Here is a 22,313-nt window from a genome sequence, read left to right on the forward strand (position 1 = left end):
GCTTCCCCAATGGACTTTTTTGCCGGAATTCACTTAACCACCATGTGATTCACTTTAACACTGCAGTGATTTGCTTTACAACTATCACTGGAGCCCAAAGGAACAGCATATAAACATTCTGCATGACTTTGCCATCCTTATGCAGATACCGTATAACAACATTCTATTATCCCATCTCTTGCGCAACATGAATAGAAAGATTTGGGTCTGGGGAGGTTGCTTTTTCTCACAGCTGGGCCTCCCAGAGAGATACAGCCTGCACAGATACCTCAACCCAATTCCTTTCCTAGGATTACTGGATTATTTCTATGCTTTGCAGGGAACAGGCCAACATGACAGTGACTCTCCGAACGCTTGTCAGCTACTAAATCAGAGCTGAAGTAGCTGCCAGGAGCAGGCTGTCAGTCTGAGCCCCTCTCTGACAAGTGATGGGAAAGTAGAAGAGACCCATGCCCGAGATGGTTGAAATGTGACAGCATCTCTCTGAGCGCCTGTCCCTTCGATCAAAGAAGGCACAGTTAACCCTTATCCTAATGCCAGCCTCAGCTCCACCATCTCCTACTTTCCCTGGAAGCTTTACCTTTGCTCTGCTCAAAGCTTTATGGATTTTTCTTTGCACTCCTGCATTCAGAAATCTACATTCAGGCAAATGTCCGCTTACAAAAGCAAGAATGCATGGCTAACAATTCCACTCCCCCAAATCTCAGAGATAGGGGTTAGATTCCCACACTACAGCAGACTAGAATGAGGTTGAATAATGGGTTCAGTGTATGGGGCAAACCCAGCCACTATCTCAGCATAGTGTGAACCAGCCATCACATTAAGAAACAATGTGGTTGATTTGCTTGGGTATTGCATGTTCTGTACACACAAGCATGGTATTTTGTTAACCTGAATTGAAGGAGAAGAGTGTGGTGTGAACCCATCCACCATAAATTTTTTCTGTTCTTCCCACCCACCAACCACAACAGAAAAGAAATGGAATATTTCAAAGTAAACTCTTGGGTTTGTAGTTCCTTTACATAAAGCACCTGTGGCTTCTGTATCTTGGGCTGAACCAATCAGAGTTCTCCCAGATGCTCAAAATACTTTCCAATCCCTCCACCTCTATTGTCCCCAATGGACAGAGAGGGAAAGTCAAAGAGAGCTGCTAAATGCAAAAAGCTTGCTTGAGTGGTTTGAAGATTTATTTTGAAATTCAAAGAAACAAGCAAGCTAACTCTTGGGTCCTTGGGGCTGTAAGTGTAGCCATCTGTGTATTAGACCTATGTCCATTCTGCCTAATGAAGGCCTCTGGAGTGAAGACGTGGTTGGATCCAGGAGGGATGAATGAATCCTTAAGATAGGTACGCAGTGGAACACCTTGTTCTCAGGACACTATCACTGGATCCAATGTACAAGTTTTGCAAGTTGCACTAGCTTCCACTAGGCCTTTGGGTACAATTCAAGATCCTGCTTACCTCCTACAGAACTCTTTGCAGCCCAAGGTTGGGTTACTTGTGGGACCACCAATCTCCAATTCTTTCTGAGTCCCACAAGATCTGACATGGACCCTTCTATGGTGGGACTCATGAGATATGCCTTCTCTGTTGCAGTACCTGTCCTTTGGAACAGCAAATCCTCTGAGGTTCAGCTGGCCCCAACCCTCCTGGCCTTGAAAACCTGGCCCTTCCTCCACTTATTGGGCCATGGCATTGAATGAACATGTCTGAAATAGCCAGAATGTGAATATGATTGTGGTTTGGCCTCATTTGGGTTCTATCTTTCATTGCCGATTTGATTTTTGCTGGTTATATTTTGTTCTTGGTGGTAATTCTACATTAGCCACCCACTGTCACAATTTGCAATTTAGGCGGCAATATAAACTGCTTAAAATAAATTAAAAAACCAACCCCCCCATGCTAAAGATAGGTCAGTGATCCTTTAAACCCAGTCTTGATGCTCAGATCACCCAGTTTCTGCACTTGGAAAAGCAGAATGTTGTGACCCACATAATCTCTGAAATCTGTTAATTTCATTTTTATGGATCCAGAGATAGTGATGGTCGATTCTTCTGGCCATGGGCAAAATTAGGAACAGAAACAAAGATGGCAAGTAGCTTGAAGATCAGCTAATTTAACCTGAGTAACATAGAATGTTACAACTATATCATCCATGAAGAGGTCCATCTCGAGTTGGCCAATATCCAAGGAAAGTTTCTTCTACTGCTAAGTAGTTCTTAACCATCTGTGCATTTCTTCCTAGCAGTTAGACAAAACCTGCTTCCCTGTAATTGCCCACTTGCTAATGGGTCATCAAACAAATCAACCCAGAGTTCTCGCTTGAGGCACAAATTATCCTATTTTGGACACATTTTGCGAAGACCCAGCTCTCTGAAAAAGGCTCTAACGCTGGGAAATGTGAAAGGAAAGGGAAGAAGAGGATGACCACCAGCAAGGGGGATGGACTCAGTTACAGTGGTGATGGGTGCACCGTTGGAAGAGCTGAAGGACCAGGATGAGGACAGATTGTCCTGGAGAATTTCCCTTCCTTCCAAGGGGGTGGGTAGAACATGACATAATATAACATTCATATTATCTTTCTACTCTGAGGCCTTAAGGGAAGGTGGACTGCATAGACCAGTGTTTCTCAACCTTGGCAACTTGAAGGTGTGTGGACTTCAACTCCCAGAATTCCCCAGCTGGGGAATTCTGGGAGTTGAAGTCCACACACCTTCAAGTTGCCAAGGTTGAGAAACACTGGTGTAGACCATTCTGATAAACCCTGCACACAAATCTTCCAACCACAAGGACTAGAAACACTGCTTTAAAATAGAAGCTGAGCTTCTCAAGCTGCTGCATCGTGCAGCTAGTAGCCATCTTCCACCCCAGTCCTCCCATGGCCATACTAATTTCTAACTGAACTGAGTGACAGCCGTAACTCTTCTTCTCTTGCTGCAGCTCCAGTAGCTTTTCCTTCTTCGCAACGCTCCAACTTTATCCTACCTTAAAACTCTCTCCAGCATAAAGGTTTCTTGCTTACACACGGGGAACTGTCACCAAGAAAATCAGAGCTGACGTATGAAAAAAAAAACACCCCCAGAAAAATATTATGCCTGGCAACTAGCAACCGAAATAAATTTTTAAAAAGCCGTCACGCTATATTGTCACAATACCATTAATGAGAGGGGAAATAAAATGCAGGGAATGCTATCAAAGATAAAACAGCGAAATCACAACCAGTCAAAGAAAGCAGAACTGAATGTGATTGCAAGCGTGTCTTAAATAGTCCGGTTTCAGCTTCAAGCTGGAAAGAAAGAGATCTAAATTACTATTTGGGTTTTCAAAAAATAAAAACATTGTCATCTGATGGGAACAATCAGACTCTAGTCATCTTATAAGCCAAGTAGCTTTAAACATACTCTCACCAAGAATGGGGTAACCCCTTTAATTTTCTTGCACTGATCTAACTGGAGTTCCTGAGCTGCCCTAGAGAAACGGGCCAGTTCCAAGCTCTGATGAACAAGCAAACATCCTCCTCCTCCAATACCCTGTCTGAACATTTCTCTTTCAGACTGATGGAGGCAGGTGAGAAATCTTGGGCCAGACACGTTCTGCAATGGAATTGTAGATTTACAGCCACTGACAACTGGACTGGTCTCAGATGTTTTTCTCCAGACTAGGCTAGTCCTGCTCTCTTGTCACGGTTTACCAAATATAATTACCAAAAAAAGGTCCTGGCCAGGGCCAGCACCATCCCGCTGTTTATTCCAACAAGGTGGTAGAACCAAGTTTGGTTTCAAGAACAACGTGAATTTCAAACGGCCCAGTGTTTTTATTAATCAAATGTATTTATTAATCCAATTTATACGCCGCCCATCTCACTGTATAAGCGACTCTAGGCGGCTTGCAAATGAAAAAAGCGGTAAAAAACAGTAAAAGTCTTTACACAGGCTGAAAAGACGGAGAGAGCGTCCTCGGTGTTGGGAGTTCCAGAGTGACAATCAAAAGAACAGGGAGCAGATTGACAGCTTCCCCAGAGGCCCGTCTGCTACTGCCTAGGCAGACAGCAAAGACACATTCCAGCAGAGAATTAGCGAAGATGGTGGAGGATTTCTAACCAGCAGAGAGGGAAAATGTTTGCTTTGAGGGCTTCTGAAGGTTTCTGGTTCAATCCATGACCTCTTCGCTGCCAAAACGAGGGGTCAGAAAGGAAGCGATTGAACAGGTCTAGAGAACTATTGTGAGTTAAGAGAAACCTGGACCCCAATGATGGGGCCCATGGATGCTCCTTCAGCACTCACCATAGCCCTGCTCCATTGGCATTTAGCATTTTAAAAAGGTTTTCATTTTAAATCTGAAGGTTGCCTGTTGCAAAGTGAGACTGACCCACAATACCAGCTTCTAGCATCACCTTTATTTGCAAGAATGCTTCTGGGTCTTGAGTAAGCTCTAGATGCATTTTTAGAAAGTAAAAATTGTGGCTATCTACACGCCCTTGTTTAAAAATGTGTCCAGAAAAACCAACAAAAGTAGGCAGGGATAATACAGAGCATTCTGGTGGCCAGGAGAGACTAGGAAGAATTTTCATCAATTTTTTTTTTTTTTTTTTGGTCTACGCTCAGTCATTGCCGACCCTGCAGTGACTGCTTGGACGAGTCCTTGCAGTTTTCAAGGCAACTGTTTTTCGGAAGTGGTTTGCCAGAGCCTCCTTCCTAGGGCAGAGCCCAGCTGGCGAGCGCAGGAAGCGGGGTCTCCGTTGCTTCGCGCCCTTTTTGGGCGCACGTGGTTTTTTGCGCTTACCGGCAACTGCTCCCAACTCCTTTTTTGCAAGGCGCCGCCAGCATTTTTCCTCCCACCGGAGTGAGAGTCCCCATTTATCTACTCATGTAAGTTTTCGAACTGTTGGGTTGACAGGAACTGGGGAGGAAACAGGAGCTCACTCTGTTTAACACGAAGGCTGGACTCGAATCGCTGAAGCGTCGACCATTTCTGGCCGGCAACTTTCAGCATCACCGGGATTGCCGTCTTGTGAATGAGCAATCTTCCCATGCCGCCATTTTGAGAGAGACATTTTAAAATGTCAAATGTGCCCCCAGACCAAGAAGTTTGGAGTCCCCTGGAATTCATGGACAAGCAGTCCAACCTGGTCCAAGAATGACACGTGTATTCTTGGGGAAATTGACTCTTTGGAGTCTTGGGGTTCTCTGAGCTTGGTTGTTTGACTCTTCCTGCACATCTTAGGCTTTGCTCTCCTAAGAAGTGAGCTTCTCTTTGATATCTTCTGGGTTTCCTCAGCAGGAAAGTGACTACAAGGCAGCTGTGCAGAGCAATTAGCAGCCTCCTTTCCTCCACCCTGCCAAAATCCGCTGGTGGCTCCGCTCCTGCCAATCTTTCTCTGCTCACCTTCTTTCTTCATTACTGGGAAATGTCACAGGCAATGCCATGCAAGAGAAAGGTGCTCATTCCAGCAAACAGCAGGCAAACCAGGCTTCAAACAGCTGTTTGCACAAGGAAATGACTCTCCTGCTGAGATTTAATGGGTTGATGGATGGTTCATTTATGCCCAAACTCATCAAGAAGATGATCAGGAGACAGAAAGGGGGAAGGGAGGGTCCAAAGAGAGGAAGCTACAAATGCATGGTGAGAGGAGAATGGTAAGATGTCAGGCAGATTCTAATCCACCCTCCCCACCTAAAAAAAATGCTGCATTGGTAAAATCCTGCAAGGAGGAAGTCATCAATGAAGAGTCTTGCCTTATCCTTTCTGGAGAAACATCAGATTTCAAAAACCCAAGTATTTGACATCTCAATCCAAAGGTCCACATTGCCATTGAAACCAGAGCCAAGACACAACCCCCGTGTAGCCCCCAGCTGTCAAGTTTCCCTCCTGTTCCACCCCTTGATGCCAAGTCTAAGAGGGCACAAACACTGCCCAGGCATTTGCAGAAATCCACAGCTTTGACATTAGAATGCACAAAACCCCTTGCTAAAAGTGGTCTCCACAAATGGGGAAAAAACTAATTCTGCAATCATAATCACTAAGCTGTCTTTTCCTTGTTTAGTTTTGGAGAGGGGGCTTTCGTATAACTCATTTTAGCTTTGTCAGTCATGCAGGTGATCGGAGAACCGTGCATTCTGGCCAGGACCACTGGGGTGGTTCTTCTGCTGGTCCTCTAGCTTCTGAGATTTCATTGGATAATTCTAATTTCAAGCACATCCTTAAAACTCCTGAGTCGAAGCAGGGCAAGGATCAGTCCTTACTGCAGCCCATCCAGAAGTAACAGTCACTTGGCCGCATTTAACTGGTTCACCAGGCAGAGACATTTGCAATACCCACATAACGTCTTGTTTCATTCGAAAACTGATGGTCTTGGTATGCTGTGAATTTATTGTCAGGCCTCCTTGAAGTGGCCATTAAAGGAGCTGCTAACCTTTCTCTAACAGCTAAGTTCACAAGCACTGTTCATGAATATTAAGTTCATAATGGCATACTTCTTGTTTTGTGAATATATTTCTGTGGTTGCTGGTTTGGGGAACCTGGCCATAACAATAATAGTTCTTGTTATTATTGCTATGCTGCATTTTGAAGTGGAAACCGAAAAGTTGGGCAATGGAAGAGTTGATCTTCTGGAAAAGAGCCTACAAATTCCCCTTAGAGACTTTTTGCATGAAATAGAAAAAAATGAACTTATGATTTGTGGGTTTGGTGATTAGAAAAAAAACTAGATAACAGAAAAAGAGAACTTTTCTTTTTATAACCAGGTAACAGAAAAAGAGAACTTTTCTTTTTATAACCATAGAACAGTGTTTCTCAACCTTGGCAACTTGAAGAACTGTGGACTTCAACTCCCAGAATTCCCCAGCCAGCATAGCTGGCTGGGGAATTCTGGGAGTTGAAGTCCACACGTCTTCAAGTTGCCAAGGCTGAGAAACACTGCCATAGAGTAAGAGATAATTTTGTAATCATACTTGTATTTGCTGCAAAGGAAATTAGAAGTTTCTTTCTATTTCTTTTTATCTGTTCTTCTTACACTTTTGTCTTTCTTTCTCTTTCTTCTCCTTTCTTCTTTTTCCTTACTTTACATTCATTTTTGCTAGCTTTTATTTTCTTTTTAAACCTTTTAATACCACTGATTAAAAAAAAGAAAGAAAGAAAATAGCCCATCAACTCGTAAAGGGAGCTGGCTTGCCATCTACAGAGGGCATTGAGGCTCTACCCCATCAAGGGGGCAGCTGCACAGGAGGGAGCCCCCCTCCCAAAAGCAGTGAATTGGGCTTCCCACTCAATCAGCAGCTTCTCTTAACAACCCCAACCCACCCACCTCCTGCCAGCATCACTATCCTACCTTCGTCTCCTTGATCTTGACAGCAATCACTTGCTTGCGCTGACGGATGATTTCCATTAACTCGTCGCACTCTTCCATCAGTTTGGCCTCATGCATGGCTGTGTTTACCTAAACAGGAGGGGGGGGAGAGGAGAAACTCATAAGAATGGAGCAGGGTGAGGATTCTTCTCTGTTTATAGCATACGCTGCATGGCGGAGGAGCTTCGAGTGGTTGGGTTGGAAACAGCTGGCCTTTCCAATATTGTGGGATTACATCTCTCATCGTCCCACACCACTGGAGGATAAGAGATGAAGCTGAGCCACATCTGGTGAGCCACAGATCCAGCCACCTCTAGAATAGACACCTGCAATCTTGAGCAGAGGAGAGATGTCATGTTTTCATCTGCCATGTGTTTTCCCAAACAAAATTATATCACTGCTGATTCCTATCCAAGCGAGGCTCCAGATGTGTCTGCTGGGGGAACGGGACAGATGTTGAGGGTTAAAATAGCCCTTGGGAAAAGGAACAAGCATTACCTCCTCTCCTGTTGCTTACCTGCTCTCACCACTGCCTCCTGGGACTACTTTTCATTTTGAAAAATGGTGTTCTATTAGCAACACACACACACACACACACACACACACACACACTCCTGCATCATATTTAATTTCCCCACAGGACCCATTTCTCACTGGTCTACTCATTAAAACCCAAGGATTTGCTGGGTGGAAAAGAGAACACAAGAGTTAGACAAAAAGGTTTGTCTTTTCTGTAAAATTTGAGAAGAGGGCTTTGGGGTGGCGTGTGCCTATGTATGGTTGTGATTTCAGTCTGCATCAGGGTGAATTCTTCAGATATATCCAGATATGCATCAGTGCCTGTCTTCAGATCTGCAGATTATTGAAACATACTAAGAGCAAGCTCATTCATTCTTAACAGTTTTACAAGAGTAACTGATTTGGCTTCCATCTTCCAACAGAATGCAAAGCCAAAAAACAGCGTCTGGATTGAAGTCATTCCATGAGCTTCATGGCTGAACACTTTCACCCCTGCTCCCCATTCAAACATCAGGATACACACAGAATGGAAGAGCTCCCTATTTCAACCATGCTAGTCTCCCTGGCCCCTGCAAGCCATTTGAAGCCAACAGAGTGAAGGATGTTTAAAACAGGAGACGTTTTCCTCCATGAGTCATTGGCATCACATTCCATGTCATTAAAAATGGGCACCATTAATCCATTCATTTCCCCCCCAATGCAAAGGCCAGCCTCTGGGGAGGAAGAAAAATAATCATGAACATCAAAGGAGACAAAAAGAGGGCAGTTATATCTCTTTTCACTGCAGTTCTGACAAAATGTTAGCATCCCTTAGCAGATGCTAACATTTTGCATTAGAAGGAAATCCTCTTATATGGTGCTCAATTAATTGCTCAGGCAAGGAAAAAAATGCAAATAGGGGAGGGACAAATTGCATATTAACTCTTCAACTCTGCCATTGCTGACACCTTTTCTCCAAAGGCCATTTGGAGTTTCAAAAATGCTAGGTTTGCTAAGAGGGAGTCACCTGTCCAAGGGAGGGGGACAGAGAAGAAGAGAGTGGGGTATCCCCTTAATATGAAAACCCTTCCCTGCTGCATCATTTACTCTTTTCCTTTGAAGACTGGTTAGACGGAAGCTCACTAAAATGAGGAAGAAAAAAAAAATGCATTTTCTTCCGCTGTGCTAGAAGGGGCAATTGACAGGGCTTAAAACTTGTAAATGAAGTGGAAAACTGCAACCCTGTAGGGAGAATTCTGAAGCTTCCCAATTGAAAAGAAAATTGCAAGTCCCATTTGACGTGCCCATTATGGGTTCTGGGTCTATCCAGAGGCATCTGGTGTGGGAGGGGAAAAGGGGAAAGTAAGAGATTGGTGGGGAGAAGGAGAAGGCAAGGGTGTCTATGAATGCATGCACATATAATGAAAAAGCTGAAGCACACGAATTGCTGAGCATATTAGAATGAAAGAACAGCCCTGCTGGATATTTAGCAGGCTGTCTGTTGAGATCCGTACAGCAAATGGGATTGGGGTTATGTCCTTGTCTCAAACCCCCAAATGTCTTAGGCTAACCACAGAGAGCAGAGGAGGGCAAACTCTCCACTCCAAACTGCCCCAAATCTTTCAGCATTCCTAAATTTCAGTAATCTCACCCAAAGATCCCATGCAAGAAAGTCAAAATCTTGTGAGAGCTCTCATTCACTTTTTGGCATTGTGAGATTTGGGATTTTTCAAATTATTATTTCATTTGCATTACAGGGAGGTTCACAAGCAACGCTCAGGCACCGATGGAGGTTACATCACCCCTGCGGTAGAACAAGCGTTCTGTGATATGCCCTGTCCTCCAACCCTTTGCTTCCATTATTTTAAAGATGAATAGCAAAGCAAGAATTGAAATGCTACCTAGTGGTGGGTATTGAGCTGAGTAGCTGATTCAGTCCGATTCATGACGACAATTCAGAACTGCTTGCAGAACCTTAGATCTGATCTATACAGAGTTCCCCCAAGTGGCAATATTGACCTCCAAAGGTCGATGGGACTATCCAAGGGGTCAATAAATGTCTGGGGGTCAAAAGGAGGTCAGTAGATGTCTGGGAGTCAATAAGAGCAGACTGAACCTGGAAGAGCATGGTGACTTACAACTAAAACTCACCGATCTCCAACCAAATATCAGTGCCCTTGTTGATGCTCATCAAATGCATCCTTCCCATTAATGATATCAACAGTTTCAGCAAAAAAAGTATGTTAAATCTTATATTTTTCATATTTCAAATATTACCTATTTTTATGTCATTATTATCTATTATTATTCATAGTACTATTAGTTAAAGTAGCATTTATTAAATTATTTTCATATAATAAATGTTTGGGGGTTGATGACCAATCTGAAGCTTCATGAAGGGGTTGATGAGCTGAAGAGTTTGGGGATCCTTGATCTAGCAGCTCCAATTAAATACCTCATCTTCACAAACAAGTGAAGTTGCTACGGTCTTGTATAGAGTTCAGTTTTAATCTACCTAGATCAGCTTCTGCTGAACAGATCATGGTCCAAGAGCTGATCCCAACAGATCAAAGCAAAGGGCACGGCAATGTTGCTCAAGCTTGAGTAGGGTAGGTCCATATGTGTGTGTCTGTGTCTGTGTACATTTGTGTAAGCTAATGAGCATGCAAAGGAGTCAATCTATCTTGCCCTACACTGAAAAAATAAATTGCAAGGAGCCTAAGAAATGAAGAAATGCCTGCTTTGATCTAAGAGTCTCAGCTAAGAGAGGAACCTCAGTTACCAATAATAACGTTAGGACAGACAAGGCAACTTCAAGGCAAATAGAGCGCTTCAACTTCAAAAGGAGAAGAAAACTGTAAAAGCAACATCCACCTGAAGCGTGACAATTTGGCAGGTCCAGGGGGTTGCAACTCTGCAATTAAACCCTAGCAACTGACGGCAACATCTGCAGTTAAACCCTTCAGAGCTCTAGATGGGCAAAAAAAAAAAATTAAAAAATGAGAAGGCTAATAGCCCAGGGCAGCCAGACACTGTCCCCATTATTGCTCTGTAGTAATCAGAAACTTGGAAAGAAGGTGAAGATTTCCTGAACAAAAGGTCAAAAGCCGGATCTCTGTTTCTTTTACTGTTTTCATTTCCATCATTAGAAATGCGCTTTGCTCAAGCCCTTCTCTGTTCATCCAGCCCTAGCTATTAAAGTCCATTCAGAATGGCTGCAAAGGCGAGAAGAATCAGCACTCAGTACATGTTAGTTTCAAGAATTTGTATGGATGATTTGTCATGCTGTAATTAAAACCACAAAAATGCAGAAATCTAACAGATGGAAATAGTATTCCCCCGAAGACTGACCCAAATTTACTACTTCATCAAAAGACCATTTTCTCTTGTCATTTTGAGGTATTGCCTCTTCTTGCTTTTTTTCCATGGTCCATGTAATTTTCCTAAGATACCTTATCATTGATCATTTTAAAACAATTTTTAGAAAAACCTAAATCACTGCAAATTTTATCTGGACTGTTGGCCTCTTCCTTGTGTCAGTTTTAATTAGCACAGCATGCTTTCAAATTGATCTATACCAGTGTTTCTCAACTTTGGCAGTTTGAAGATGTATGGACTTCAACTCCCAGAATTCCCCAGCTAGTATGCTGGCTGGGGAATTCTGGGAGTTGAAGTCCATACATCTTCAAACTGCCAAGGTTGAGAAACACTGATCTATACACACCAAAAGAATTGCAATGAGAGGGCCATTTAGTGGGTGGGTGGGTGGGTGGGTGGATGATTTGGGTGGGGGAAAGAGCAAAACATCCTAAATACCAGATCACCCTGGACAAGATCTAAAATACTAAACATCAAAAGACCAGGACAAATATAAGGAATGTTGCCTGGTACCAATTGGTACCTGGGAGCTTCTCTGAGCAGAATTCCACAAATGGTGATTCAATCCCAAGAAGTGACTTCTCCTGCCTGAACAGTCTTGGCCTTCAGGCCGATCTGAGTAGGCTGAGGTCTTTTTAATCATGGGTGGGGAAAAGAAAACCCTTTGGAGGGTTGACTTCCTTCAAGAGGCTCAATGCCATTGATGAGCAGGCTCATTCCAGGGCATGAAGCTGGCGCCTTCCTTCTAGAACTCCATTCATTCTCAAACACACACTCACACCTTTCTCCATCTTCTTCACATTCCATTTTCTCACTTCCCCCTCGCTGCCTCCCATGGACAAAAATCCAATTTGGCCCAAAGTTTCCTCTGATGTAGACTTCAGTGCTTTTTTCCTACTCTTTTATTACCACACTGGATCCTTTTGTAGAGAGGGCTTCACACACCATTTGGGGGCAAGAGAGCCATCCTTTTTGTTTCCAACAACTGCCTTGAAAATCCCCACAGAGACACTACTGCCAAATTATACTTTTAAAAACATCAAACTCTTGATGACTTAAGCCCTCATTGGGGTCTTTTCTTTGGCCCCCCCGACCCCCACACACAAAAATCAAGTCTCCCCAGGAGAAAAGGTCTTTCAGAAATGCAGCTAAAAGCCAAAAAGCAGTTAGAGCAAAAAACATTTCCTTCTGCCTTCACAGAGAGGTTGGGGAGGAAAGTGCACCTTGGATCCTTTTCATCTGCCTTGCTTTTGATCAAAGGGCAGGGTAAGTGGAAGAAATGCATCCTTTCACTGGCATTTCATAGGCCAAGACCCTTGGGCCTATGAAACTGGAGAGCTGATGCCTCCACAAATGCAAGATTAACCTCGCAGAAGAGTCTGAAAGCAGAAGGTGAAGTGGGGTGAAATACATTCAACAGCAACTGGAGAATGGAAAAACCAAGAGGTTTGAGGGACAAATGGGTCTTACTTTAAAAGGGAGGAAACAAGGTGGAAAGAACTGTGCTCTTGCTTTGCTTCAACCTAAACCAAAACTAAGAACTCTCATCTTTGTGTGCAGCTGTCCTACATGATGAGGAACCACCAGAGTTGTGGCTTGGAGCATTTTCCACAACAGTGTTCTCAGGATACCCAAGACAAGCCCCATATACCCAGGATTGATGTTGATCATTGTGAATTCATCACCATGGATGGATTCAAATCTTCTGCTCATCTCAGTATTCTGAGATAAATCCCTAACTCATCTTGCAAAGCTATTTAAACAATCCTTATCACTGATTCCCTAAGCTGGTTGTCTCCAGAGGGTTGGAGGCTACAGCTCCTAGAATTGCCAGAACCTTAGACTTTTTGAGAGTTGTACTCCCAACTCATCTGGAGTTGGAAAAGGCTGTTGTTAAATCAATACAGAATATGAACGTCATATAGGGCACCTAAACATTAAGAGTAACATTTCAGAAAACAGCAGCTGCCTGATATAACCAAGCTAGTAAATGAAGTGGCCTTTGGCAAGAACAGTGCAACTCCTCAACTAAATTGAGTTCTGTGAATATGGAACCAGCAGGTTGAACACGGCGGGACTCCTCTGTGCATTTCTATAGAGCACGTTACTGCAATGGCACATGGTCATCTTCTAGTCAATAGGCTCCAGGAGACAATATATTCTTTGGTGAACTTTAAATGATATGCCTCTTCCTGTCACTTCAGGCTGGTGCTGCTGCTGCTGATTTTTCATTAATTTAGCTTTACGGCCTCTGCTCTGGCCAGCTCAGGCCACACACTGCGGCCATTTAATGGCTGAGAAGTGGGCGGCCAGTGATTGGGTGGAAGAGACGAGATCGATCTGTCTTCCACAATGAGTTGTGTTTGAAAATGAAATTGCTGCAAACAGAGATCAAATCCATTCCCCAGCAGAGAGATCAGCAGACCAGGGCATTTGCAGGAGGAAGGGGTAGATAGTGCTGTTTCAGTTGACGGAATACTTTCTCCCCGGGCAGCAACATCGGCGGAAATGGATGTAGACATTATTAGCGGGATATCATATTGCATGTCTGTTCCCAAAATCCTAAGTACATCCAGAAACTTCCATCTTGAGACTAAATACTGCCTATTTTAACCTGTACTTTCTCCTCCATTTTAAGCCTTCAACCAGGGGAGTTTCTAACCAACGTTCACCTTTTTCCTTGCTGTTCTTCCCTCTGCTCTTTGGTGGAAATTTATCTGTTGATGACATCAGGATTTGTGTAGATTGGTGCTCCTGGTAAAAGGGCTGTCTGCAGGTGGATTTGTCCATCCTCCAACCCACTCCCAGGCACAGATTTTAATCTTCTCAATTCTCTGTGCACTTACAGGTCAAAAGGCAATTATGAAAAATGGGGTTTGCTCCCAGTTAATTATGCACTACCATTTTCACAAATTGCTGGAATCAGGTTATTTCTGGTTTAGATAAATCATGGATTGGTTCAGAAATAAAAGAACCTAAACCATTCTTTTTAATTACTGGGGAGAGCCCAGAACTAGAAGGAAGAACTCATGTTCTACGCCCAGATCACTTCAAGGGTAATTCCTGATATTTCTAGGTAAAGCTCAGAGCAATGAGCTCACAACCAAAAACACTGAAAATCTGCTATCAAGCCAAGCCAACCAGCCTTTCTTACTTGAATGTCCTCCAAATGGGTGGATTTACAGCTCCTACCTGGGTGTACTAAGGATTATGGGAGTTGTAGTATACACACAGCCATCCTCATACCATGGGAATAGATAATAGTGAGCTGAACGGCAGTTGAGGGGACAGTCTAGCCAGCTATCCACTGGTGGAACCAACCATGATTAGCTGTTGATCTTGGAGGCTTAATATGTCCTACTTCAAAAATATTGGGAGGAAATTGGCATTGCTGGTGGCTGCTATTACTGCAAGATACGCCATGGGCCGGGTATAGGACAGGTTTCAGCAGCAATGGTAGCCCATACTGGGGTACCAAACTTTTAGCAGTTTCCAAGGATATCAAGTGTCCTACTTGCAATGAATTGTAACTGTTGCCAGAATAAAGTCCAAATTATATAATGTAATGAACAAAATCCAGCAAATCGACAACTGACAAGCACCTTTTTCCAGAAAATGGAATCCTGGAACTGAAAACTCCACTCAGCTTGCTTTGGAGTGTTTCCCCTCATGAGGACAGTCTTCCTCATGAGTAGTCCATTACTCTTAAGAAGTTTTCTTCCTTAGATGACCAGTCTTTCACTTGACCAATGCATGAATCTAATGCTTCCACCTCATGGCTTCTAGGCATACTTTGGTACCCATGGTCTTCTCTCTCATGGCCTTCTAGATCTTCCTCCAAAGAGGAAATACAATGGGAAGGGGGGGGGGGTCTCTGACCTTAACACTGGACTTCTACCCCTCTTTCCTGCAGCTGTGTTAGAATGAGAATTAAAGTGTCTATGAGAAATAGGGCTGGACAGGAATTTGTATGAGAGAATGGGGTGGGGGAAGGGAGATGACAGAGAGAGGTGGGTTCCCCTGAGAAATAAAGCTAAACAAGATATTGAATTGGTTTTCCACTGTCCTAAATCATGATCTCTATTTCCATTATTAAAAAAAGAAGTGGCATCTTGTTCAAGGAACCACTTCTTAATTTAGTAACTGAACATCAATAACCCATTAAGAAGAAACTAATTGCTATGGCTTCTCCCTGGGCATTGCCTTGGTAAACAAAGCAGTGAGATAATTCACTATTAATTGTTCTGCATTTGGAAGAAGTAAGGCAGTATATTTCTGTCTTGCTTTCCAATGCGCTGAGTGAAAGCTCCATGATTAGGAGCACTCCATTCTTCTTGCTTCAGAGAAACTAGAAAGCATTAAAAAGCAGCATCTGGTTTTCAGTGAGTGGAAGGAGAGGACGGGGGGGGGTGCGTAGGAAATTCAAGAGGTGGAAAGAAGGCACTCTTGAGAACATCAAATAAAAATGTTTGACTGATATCCTTGAAGATCACAAGGCTAGGTTCATACAACATTTTAAACCCAGTTGTGTTAACAAAACACAACTACTGTGTTCCTATATCTTATTACACCTAAACAGATAAAACCATAATATGGCTTAACATCATGGCCAGTTCACACAACATACTAAGACCATGCATGGCGAACCACAAATTACACCCCCCCATTAGCCCAGCCTGGCATGTTGTATGAACCCAGTCAAAGACTTTCAAAGATCACCTGGCCAGAGAAGAACATTATTTCCACCATCTCCTCCTCCTCCTCCTTTTTCCCCATTTCTACATACACATACCACCTGCTCTCCCACCCCATCCAGACACAGAGTACCAACATACCCTCACCACCACCACAGACTGGTAGCCAACACGTACCTCCACCTGCTGGCAGATCTGTATCAGTTTGGCCATCTGGTTTTCTAGCTCACTATTGCGCTTAACCAAGTTGGTGAGGTTCATCTCCAGAGTTTGCTGCCAGCATCGAAGGAAGAGGGGAGACAAAGGAAACAAAAACAAAGAATAAGTATCAACATGCCACAGAGACTGGATAAAGCTAACCAAAGTTTCCTAACAATTCAAATGCGGGGCAGCAAAACTAGGATAGTCACTGTGGTGGAACAAGCTTCTTGAACATAGCCCTGTAGCTGGACTCCATAGATTTATGCTCTTTCTAAGGAACGAGCAAAAGGAAGCTGCAGACTGCTTTCAATTCATCTCTTATGTAGCACAACAGCTGTTGGGTACTTTTCTCCTACAAGGCTCACCCTCCGCCGTCATTGGCTGAACTACCATGATGTAACAGAATGTTTCCAAACATGCTCACTTCAAAGCAGAACATGTTCAGAAAGCTAAACGCTGCTAGGTTTTGCCAGACCTGAAGGATCATAATTGGCCAGGGAGCAGAATGAGAGACGCACATGATCAAGTAAGATATGGTTGAAGACCCGGGAAACGACCATGAGAAAGTCAAGGACAAAGGAACAAAGAGGTCGAATGCAAGGAAAGGGAGAAAGAATAATTAAAGAAGTGGGGGGGGGGGGAGTTCAGTATTGCCTATTCTGTTTGATAGTTCCTTCAAGATGAAGTCAGAGTCCCCCCCCCCCCCAATCCTAATAAACTAGGTTTCCTTAACTGGCAGTGCTGGGAATAAGCTTGAGTACTGCCAGTGCTGGTCTTGCATAAACAAGCTGTAGCCTACTTGATCTACAGACCTCAGGGACCAACAAGTGTGATAGAAATGCTGTAAATAAATGCAAACTAAGAAACAGATCCAAAAGGAGGTCATCGCCGGGGAAAAGGGAGTAGGAGTCGAGATGGTGTTGAGGGGGGGAGGAAGATGGTCTGGAGCTACGAAAAAGAGACATGGCCTGTTTCCAAAAATGGAGCGCATCAAAAAGCTTCTGTGCTGTATGGATCAGCAGAACCCAGCCTCAAGCAGCTGTTAGGGTCCAACGCATGAGTCTAAACAGTGCAAGGTGGGGCCACCTCAGCCTCCTTTTAGTTGCCCCCGGGCCCCGTTCAAATGGGAGAGGCCAAAGTTGGAGGCCTTCTTTCTTCTGCATTTGGGGGTTTTTGCAGGGCAGAATGGGTGCTTTAAGCCTTGCAGATGCACCATCCACCAACAACAGCCTTGGCGCTGCCACCTTGGGAGGGCAGCCTTTTGTACACTAGACAAAGCCTGGGGTAGCCCTCAAGCCAATGGAAATGGCACACTCTTGGCATGAGGGAATGAACAGCCCAAAACGTGCATTCAAACAAACTGGACAAGGGGAGGCTGGAATGCTTCCAGATACACCCACTCCAACAAAAAAGATCAAAAGATTAAAACACAAGAACCTGGAAGCTGCTTAGCCCAACTTGCTGTGTCCCCATGTTTAACTAAAAGATTATGTGCAGCTCTATTCCTCCAGAAAAAAAACAAAAAACCAATAATAATAATAATAATAGCCTTCCATTTGCTGCTGCAGAAATTGCTTGGCGTTCATGGTTTGCCGCACCAGAAAATATTCAAAATGCACATTTTATTCCTCTTCCCACCCCCACAAGTTACCGGAGTGTGGACTTTGCATCTCGGGTTTCTCCATTTACAGTGTGTTACACAGGAAAATAAATACAGTTTGTGCCACAGCAATCTCGCTTTTAGTTTTCACTTTGCTAACTTCATTTATTTCCCCTGTGACCTAGGAAACCTTGGGCTGCTGTGAACCAATTCCTTTCTTCTTTTTTCCTTACGTGTTATTAAATGGTGATCTGTTATCACAAGATGCCAGTTGATACAAAGTTGTCTGGGACAGTTTTGTCACACGCATCCTTTGACCACCCATCTTTTGAACACTGGTTTTCGACTGCAATCTCTTCTGTAAAAGCACTTTCCTATTATATATAAAAAAAAAACCTCTCACCCCCCTGGGTGGTCTGTGTCTTCCTCAATCTCGGGTCCTCTACCAGAGGCCTGGGAGTTTGAGGGTTCTGCACAGGATCTGAGCTGTTCCTAGCCCTGCACTCTTCTGCACAGAGAGCTCAGATGCTGTTCCTGGGATCTGTTGGAGCCCCTCTCCCAGCTTAGGAGTCACGGCCCCGAGTGCTCCTGCCACCACTGGGACCACTGTGGCCTTGACTTTCCACATCCTCTCTAGTTCCTCTTTCAGGCCCTGGTCCTTCTCCAGCTCCTCATGCTCCTTCTTCCTGATGTTGCTGTCACTTGGCACCGCTACTTCTACCACCACTGCTGTGTTCTGGTGTATGTGTGTGTGTCTAGATAGATATATATAGATATGACAATATATATGTATATTTTCTTCTCATTCCCTTTCTTTTTCTCTTTTTCTTACTGTGTCTTCCTGTTTGTTTTGTACACTTTTATTGTATTTTATATATTCAATACAATAAAAGTATATAAAATAAACGAAAAGAGAAAGTAAGAAAGAGAGAAAAAGGGAATGAAAAGAAAACATACAATTATGCCTCCTGCCCTTCTTTCTATCAAGTACTTATCATCTTATTCTTTTCCCCATTCTCTTCATCCCCTCCTAATCCCCAAATCCAGAAATCATCAATTCGATCTTTTCTTCTTTCAACAAAAAGTCCATACAAGGTTTCCAGTCTTTCGAAAAAATCTTTGTCATTTTTTCTCTGACCAGACCGGTCATTTGCCATTTCTGCAAGTTCCGTTACTTTTATCTTCCAGTCTTCCACTGTAGGTATTTCATTGTTTTTCCAACCCTATTAGCTACTTTTGATTGCTGCTTGGTGATACCCTGTCACCAATTCCCACCTTTAGGACGTGCAACAAAAAGGAAAATCTGAAATGCAGAAAAGGAGCAGATTCGTAAGTTTAGAAGGAACCTTCGGTTTCATGTATACACACACACATAAATGTCAGGAAGGTGCAGAGGGACAGAGAAGCCAGTTTTCCCACAACCCCATGTATGTATCAATGTCTGAGAGATGTACAAATAGTATCAGCAAATCTCGGTTAACATCTGTGCAAGAGGGTGGGCCTCAACATCTCTATTGGCAGGGCAAGGACAATGGCATAATTTATCAGGAAACCCAGTGCAAGCAAATGCCAGGACCCTACTTGCCAAGCTTCAGTCACAAATTTAGATTTCAAGGGAACAGGAAAGATGTTAAAGAATGAAGTCATCATTTCTTTATTGCTTGCTGCAATCAGCTCAAATTGTTGCCCCCTTTCCTTGCTCATATCCTCCCTGCCTCCGAGTCCTGCACAATGTAGTTCCCCAAAAGAAAGTGGACTCTAAGTCAAGGCCTGACTGCTGGTTGTTAAAATGCCTTAGACCCTTGTTCTGCAACAAGGCCCAGTCATCTAAGTCTTATGTTATTGACTTCCACTTCCATCCATCCCTCCTGATGATCAAGGTTGAAGAGGTATAGCCCAAGAATATCTGTGGGATTACAGGTATGCCACCCTTGTAAAGTGTGAGTAGGCATGCTGGTGCCCTCCAGTTACTCAGGATTTCAACTCTTACCTGCCCAGCAATGACAAAGGGTTTTTGGAGCTGAAGTCCAAAACCTAATGGGAAACACCAGAATGGCTGGCCTCCTCTCTGTTCTTCTGTAGCACCACCCTACCGTTGACCAGCAGAGGCATCACGGCCTTCAGCTGGCAAGATCAGGTGACCCCAGAAAGTCTCCCTCCAGGTGAGTTCAACTTCATATCATGTTACTTCATATCAGTCATACTGTTTTCTTGGCAATGTGCAAAAGTGCTTTGCCTTGTTCCAATAAGTTCCCTCCCCCTCCCCCAATTTCCAGTTTAGTCTGACCCTGATTAACTTTGGAAGATCACTATCATTCCCAGTTGCTCACAAGCAGACTATCACCATTGATGCCTAAACAGTGACCTTCTGAAACTTTTCTTTCTGTAGAGCCCTAGATTCCAGGTTCTGAGGTCACACGGAGTGCCTCCATATATAGAGAAGGCTTTGCTGAGTGAGTAGGAACCCCCCATTATATCCACCTTCCCTAAGCTAAGTTGCATTGGACTACAATCCTCAAAAACTGGAGAAATGGTGGGATTGTATAATCAACACAGTTGAGGGGAACAAGATAGGGAAGAATGTTTCTAAAAGGGGTGTGTAACGTCTAGCATGCAACAGGCTACACATTAGTCCGAGAGGCTTGCAAAAAGCTGTAATCCAAGTAGATGGTCCATTAAAAGGTGGGCAGGCTATTCAAAGTACATAAAAATAAAAATGGAAAAGTTAAGCACCTACAGCTAGAAATATGCACTGCACTTATAGATATCCACGCTCATAGATTCATATACACCATTACACGTATAAACACATAAATGTAAACACACAAACTTACACAAATACACACACAGTGGAATAGGAACCAAAAGGAGCATGGCAAGGCAAAGGGATTGTGGGCTGCTCTGAAGACGTTGGCAGCAACAATTCTTATGCTCCTGGTTTAAAACACTTGTAACTGGGAATAAAGGTATAGAAAAGCAAATTCCAGCTAAGTGTTAGAAAAATATTCCTAACAATGTAAGAACTGGAATCAACTAATTCTTCTCCATTGGATGTGTTCAAGGAGAGAGTAGTGGAATGCTTTAATCTGGATTCCTGCATTGCACAGGGAGTTAGATTCCATGGCTAAAACAGCTCCTTCTAATTCTGTAATTCACAGCCCTTTGCTAGCAAAAGGATATGGGAAATTTCCCCGCCTTCAATGAACCGAATCTGGTCTTCTAAACAAACCAGTGCAAACCAGCTGATTATCATCCTTTGCTATCATGTTTTCTTACAGCTCAATGCTATTAAGGGCATAATTCAGCTAAAAGCAGGGAGCGTTTCATTCACTAATTATCTCTCCCATTTGCCAGCTTGGCAGCTCCAAAATTTCAAGCTTGAAAGTGGGGCAGATTTTCTTTAATGCAGCTAATGAAGGAAAATTAGTGAGGAGATTTCTCTAGCAAGCAAGTTGCCAGACATGTAGAAATTTGCAAGATTGGTCTGCAAGGAACCAGCCCTTTTTCCCAGACAACTGAATGCATGTTTCTGTTTTGTAAAGGAGTATTTTATGCAGTACATCAACTCATAGAGAGCCAATCATACGTCAATGAAAAGCAAATTCTCCTAAAGATGCTGAATGCTTTTTAAACAAATCATCATCATCTCTGATTTCTGTTGTGGGGCTCTCAAATAAAGGAATTCTCTTTTTCCTGGTACTAGTGAGAATGTTTTAGTCATAATTGAATTACATCGTAGCCAATCACAAATTTAGAGTAATCACATACAGAGAAACACTAGGCTTCTCTGCCACTGATAGCTTTCTGGAAGACAGCTGAAAACTCCTGGAGCCATTATTTGTTTGTTTGTTTGATTGACTAATTGGTTGATTGACGTCTGTGTTGTTCTGGCTCTGAGCAATGCATAAAACAGTGAAATGTTAAGAACTATGACACTTAACAAAACCAACAATAATGCTGGTGTTGATGGTTGTGGTTCTTATTATCTGCAGCGGTCTGCATTTATTAAACTACAGGAAAAGTGGAGGAAGCCAAGACTTCCGGGGGAGGCATGGTGAACTGAAGATGTCTCCACAAAAGCAGAACTGATGACCACAGCAAAGACCAAAGAACTGGTAGACCGATTCTTTGGAACCTCTCCAGGTAAGGAGAGGATGGGAGATTGCTCACATATGCTCTGGATGGCTGCTCCTTCTGAGGAGACCACAGGACAGTGGTCTTCCATGGGGTTGAGTGCCAGGAGAAGAAGGGATTAGCCATCTTGCTGGCAACCGTGGTGGAGCCTTTTAAAGGACACTAAGTTTGCAAGCCTCACTTTCCAATCAGTTTTGGAAATTGCCTGATGTGATGGTATGTGGGAAAGACCTTAGGAGACTGGGCCAAGAAATGCTGCCAAGGAATGGCCAGATAAGAGACAGCATAGCCCACAGCTGGATAGTTGGCAGGGCAAGAGGGTCAGAAGAGACCCTCCCTAGTTTCTCAGGTGGTAAAGGGGGGGGGTTGTATTTTCAGACTTGTCAATGTAGCTTTATAATAAAGTAGAATTAGCTCATCTGGCTGTGATTCCTATCTGGTTTACCCTGAGAGGCTGACATCTA

General features: G+C 43.5%; 1 protein-coding gene across 2 annotated transcripts in view; it reads right to left on the bottom strand.

Annotated features, from left to right (window-relative positions):
* Window positions 1-22,313, bottom strand: part of MID2 (midline 2) — a 140,054-nt gene that overhangs the window by 29,125 nt on the left and 88,616 nt on the right. For both annotated transcript variants that reach the window (XM_088151561.1, XM_007422648.3), the window contains exons 3-4: window positions 16,092-16,187; window positions 7,327-7,434 (exon numbers count right to left, since the gene is read on the bottom strand). In XM_088151561.1, coding sequence (XP_088007687.1) covers window positions 7,327-7,434; window positions 16,092-16,187 — 204 coding nt within the window. The remainder of the gene's footprint in view (window positions 1-7,326; window positions 7,435-16,091; window positions 16,188-22,313) is intronic.

The sequence above is a fragment of the Python bivittatus genome, unplaced genomic scaffold, assembly GCF_059951505.1.
Source record: "Python bivittatus isolate LINGU-HERP-01145 unplaced genomic scaffold, Pbiv_v1 ctg000670_np1212, whole genome shotgun sequence".
NCBI lineage: Eukaryota > Metazoa > Chordata > Lepidosauria > Squamata > Pythonidae > Python > Python bivittatus.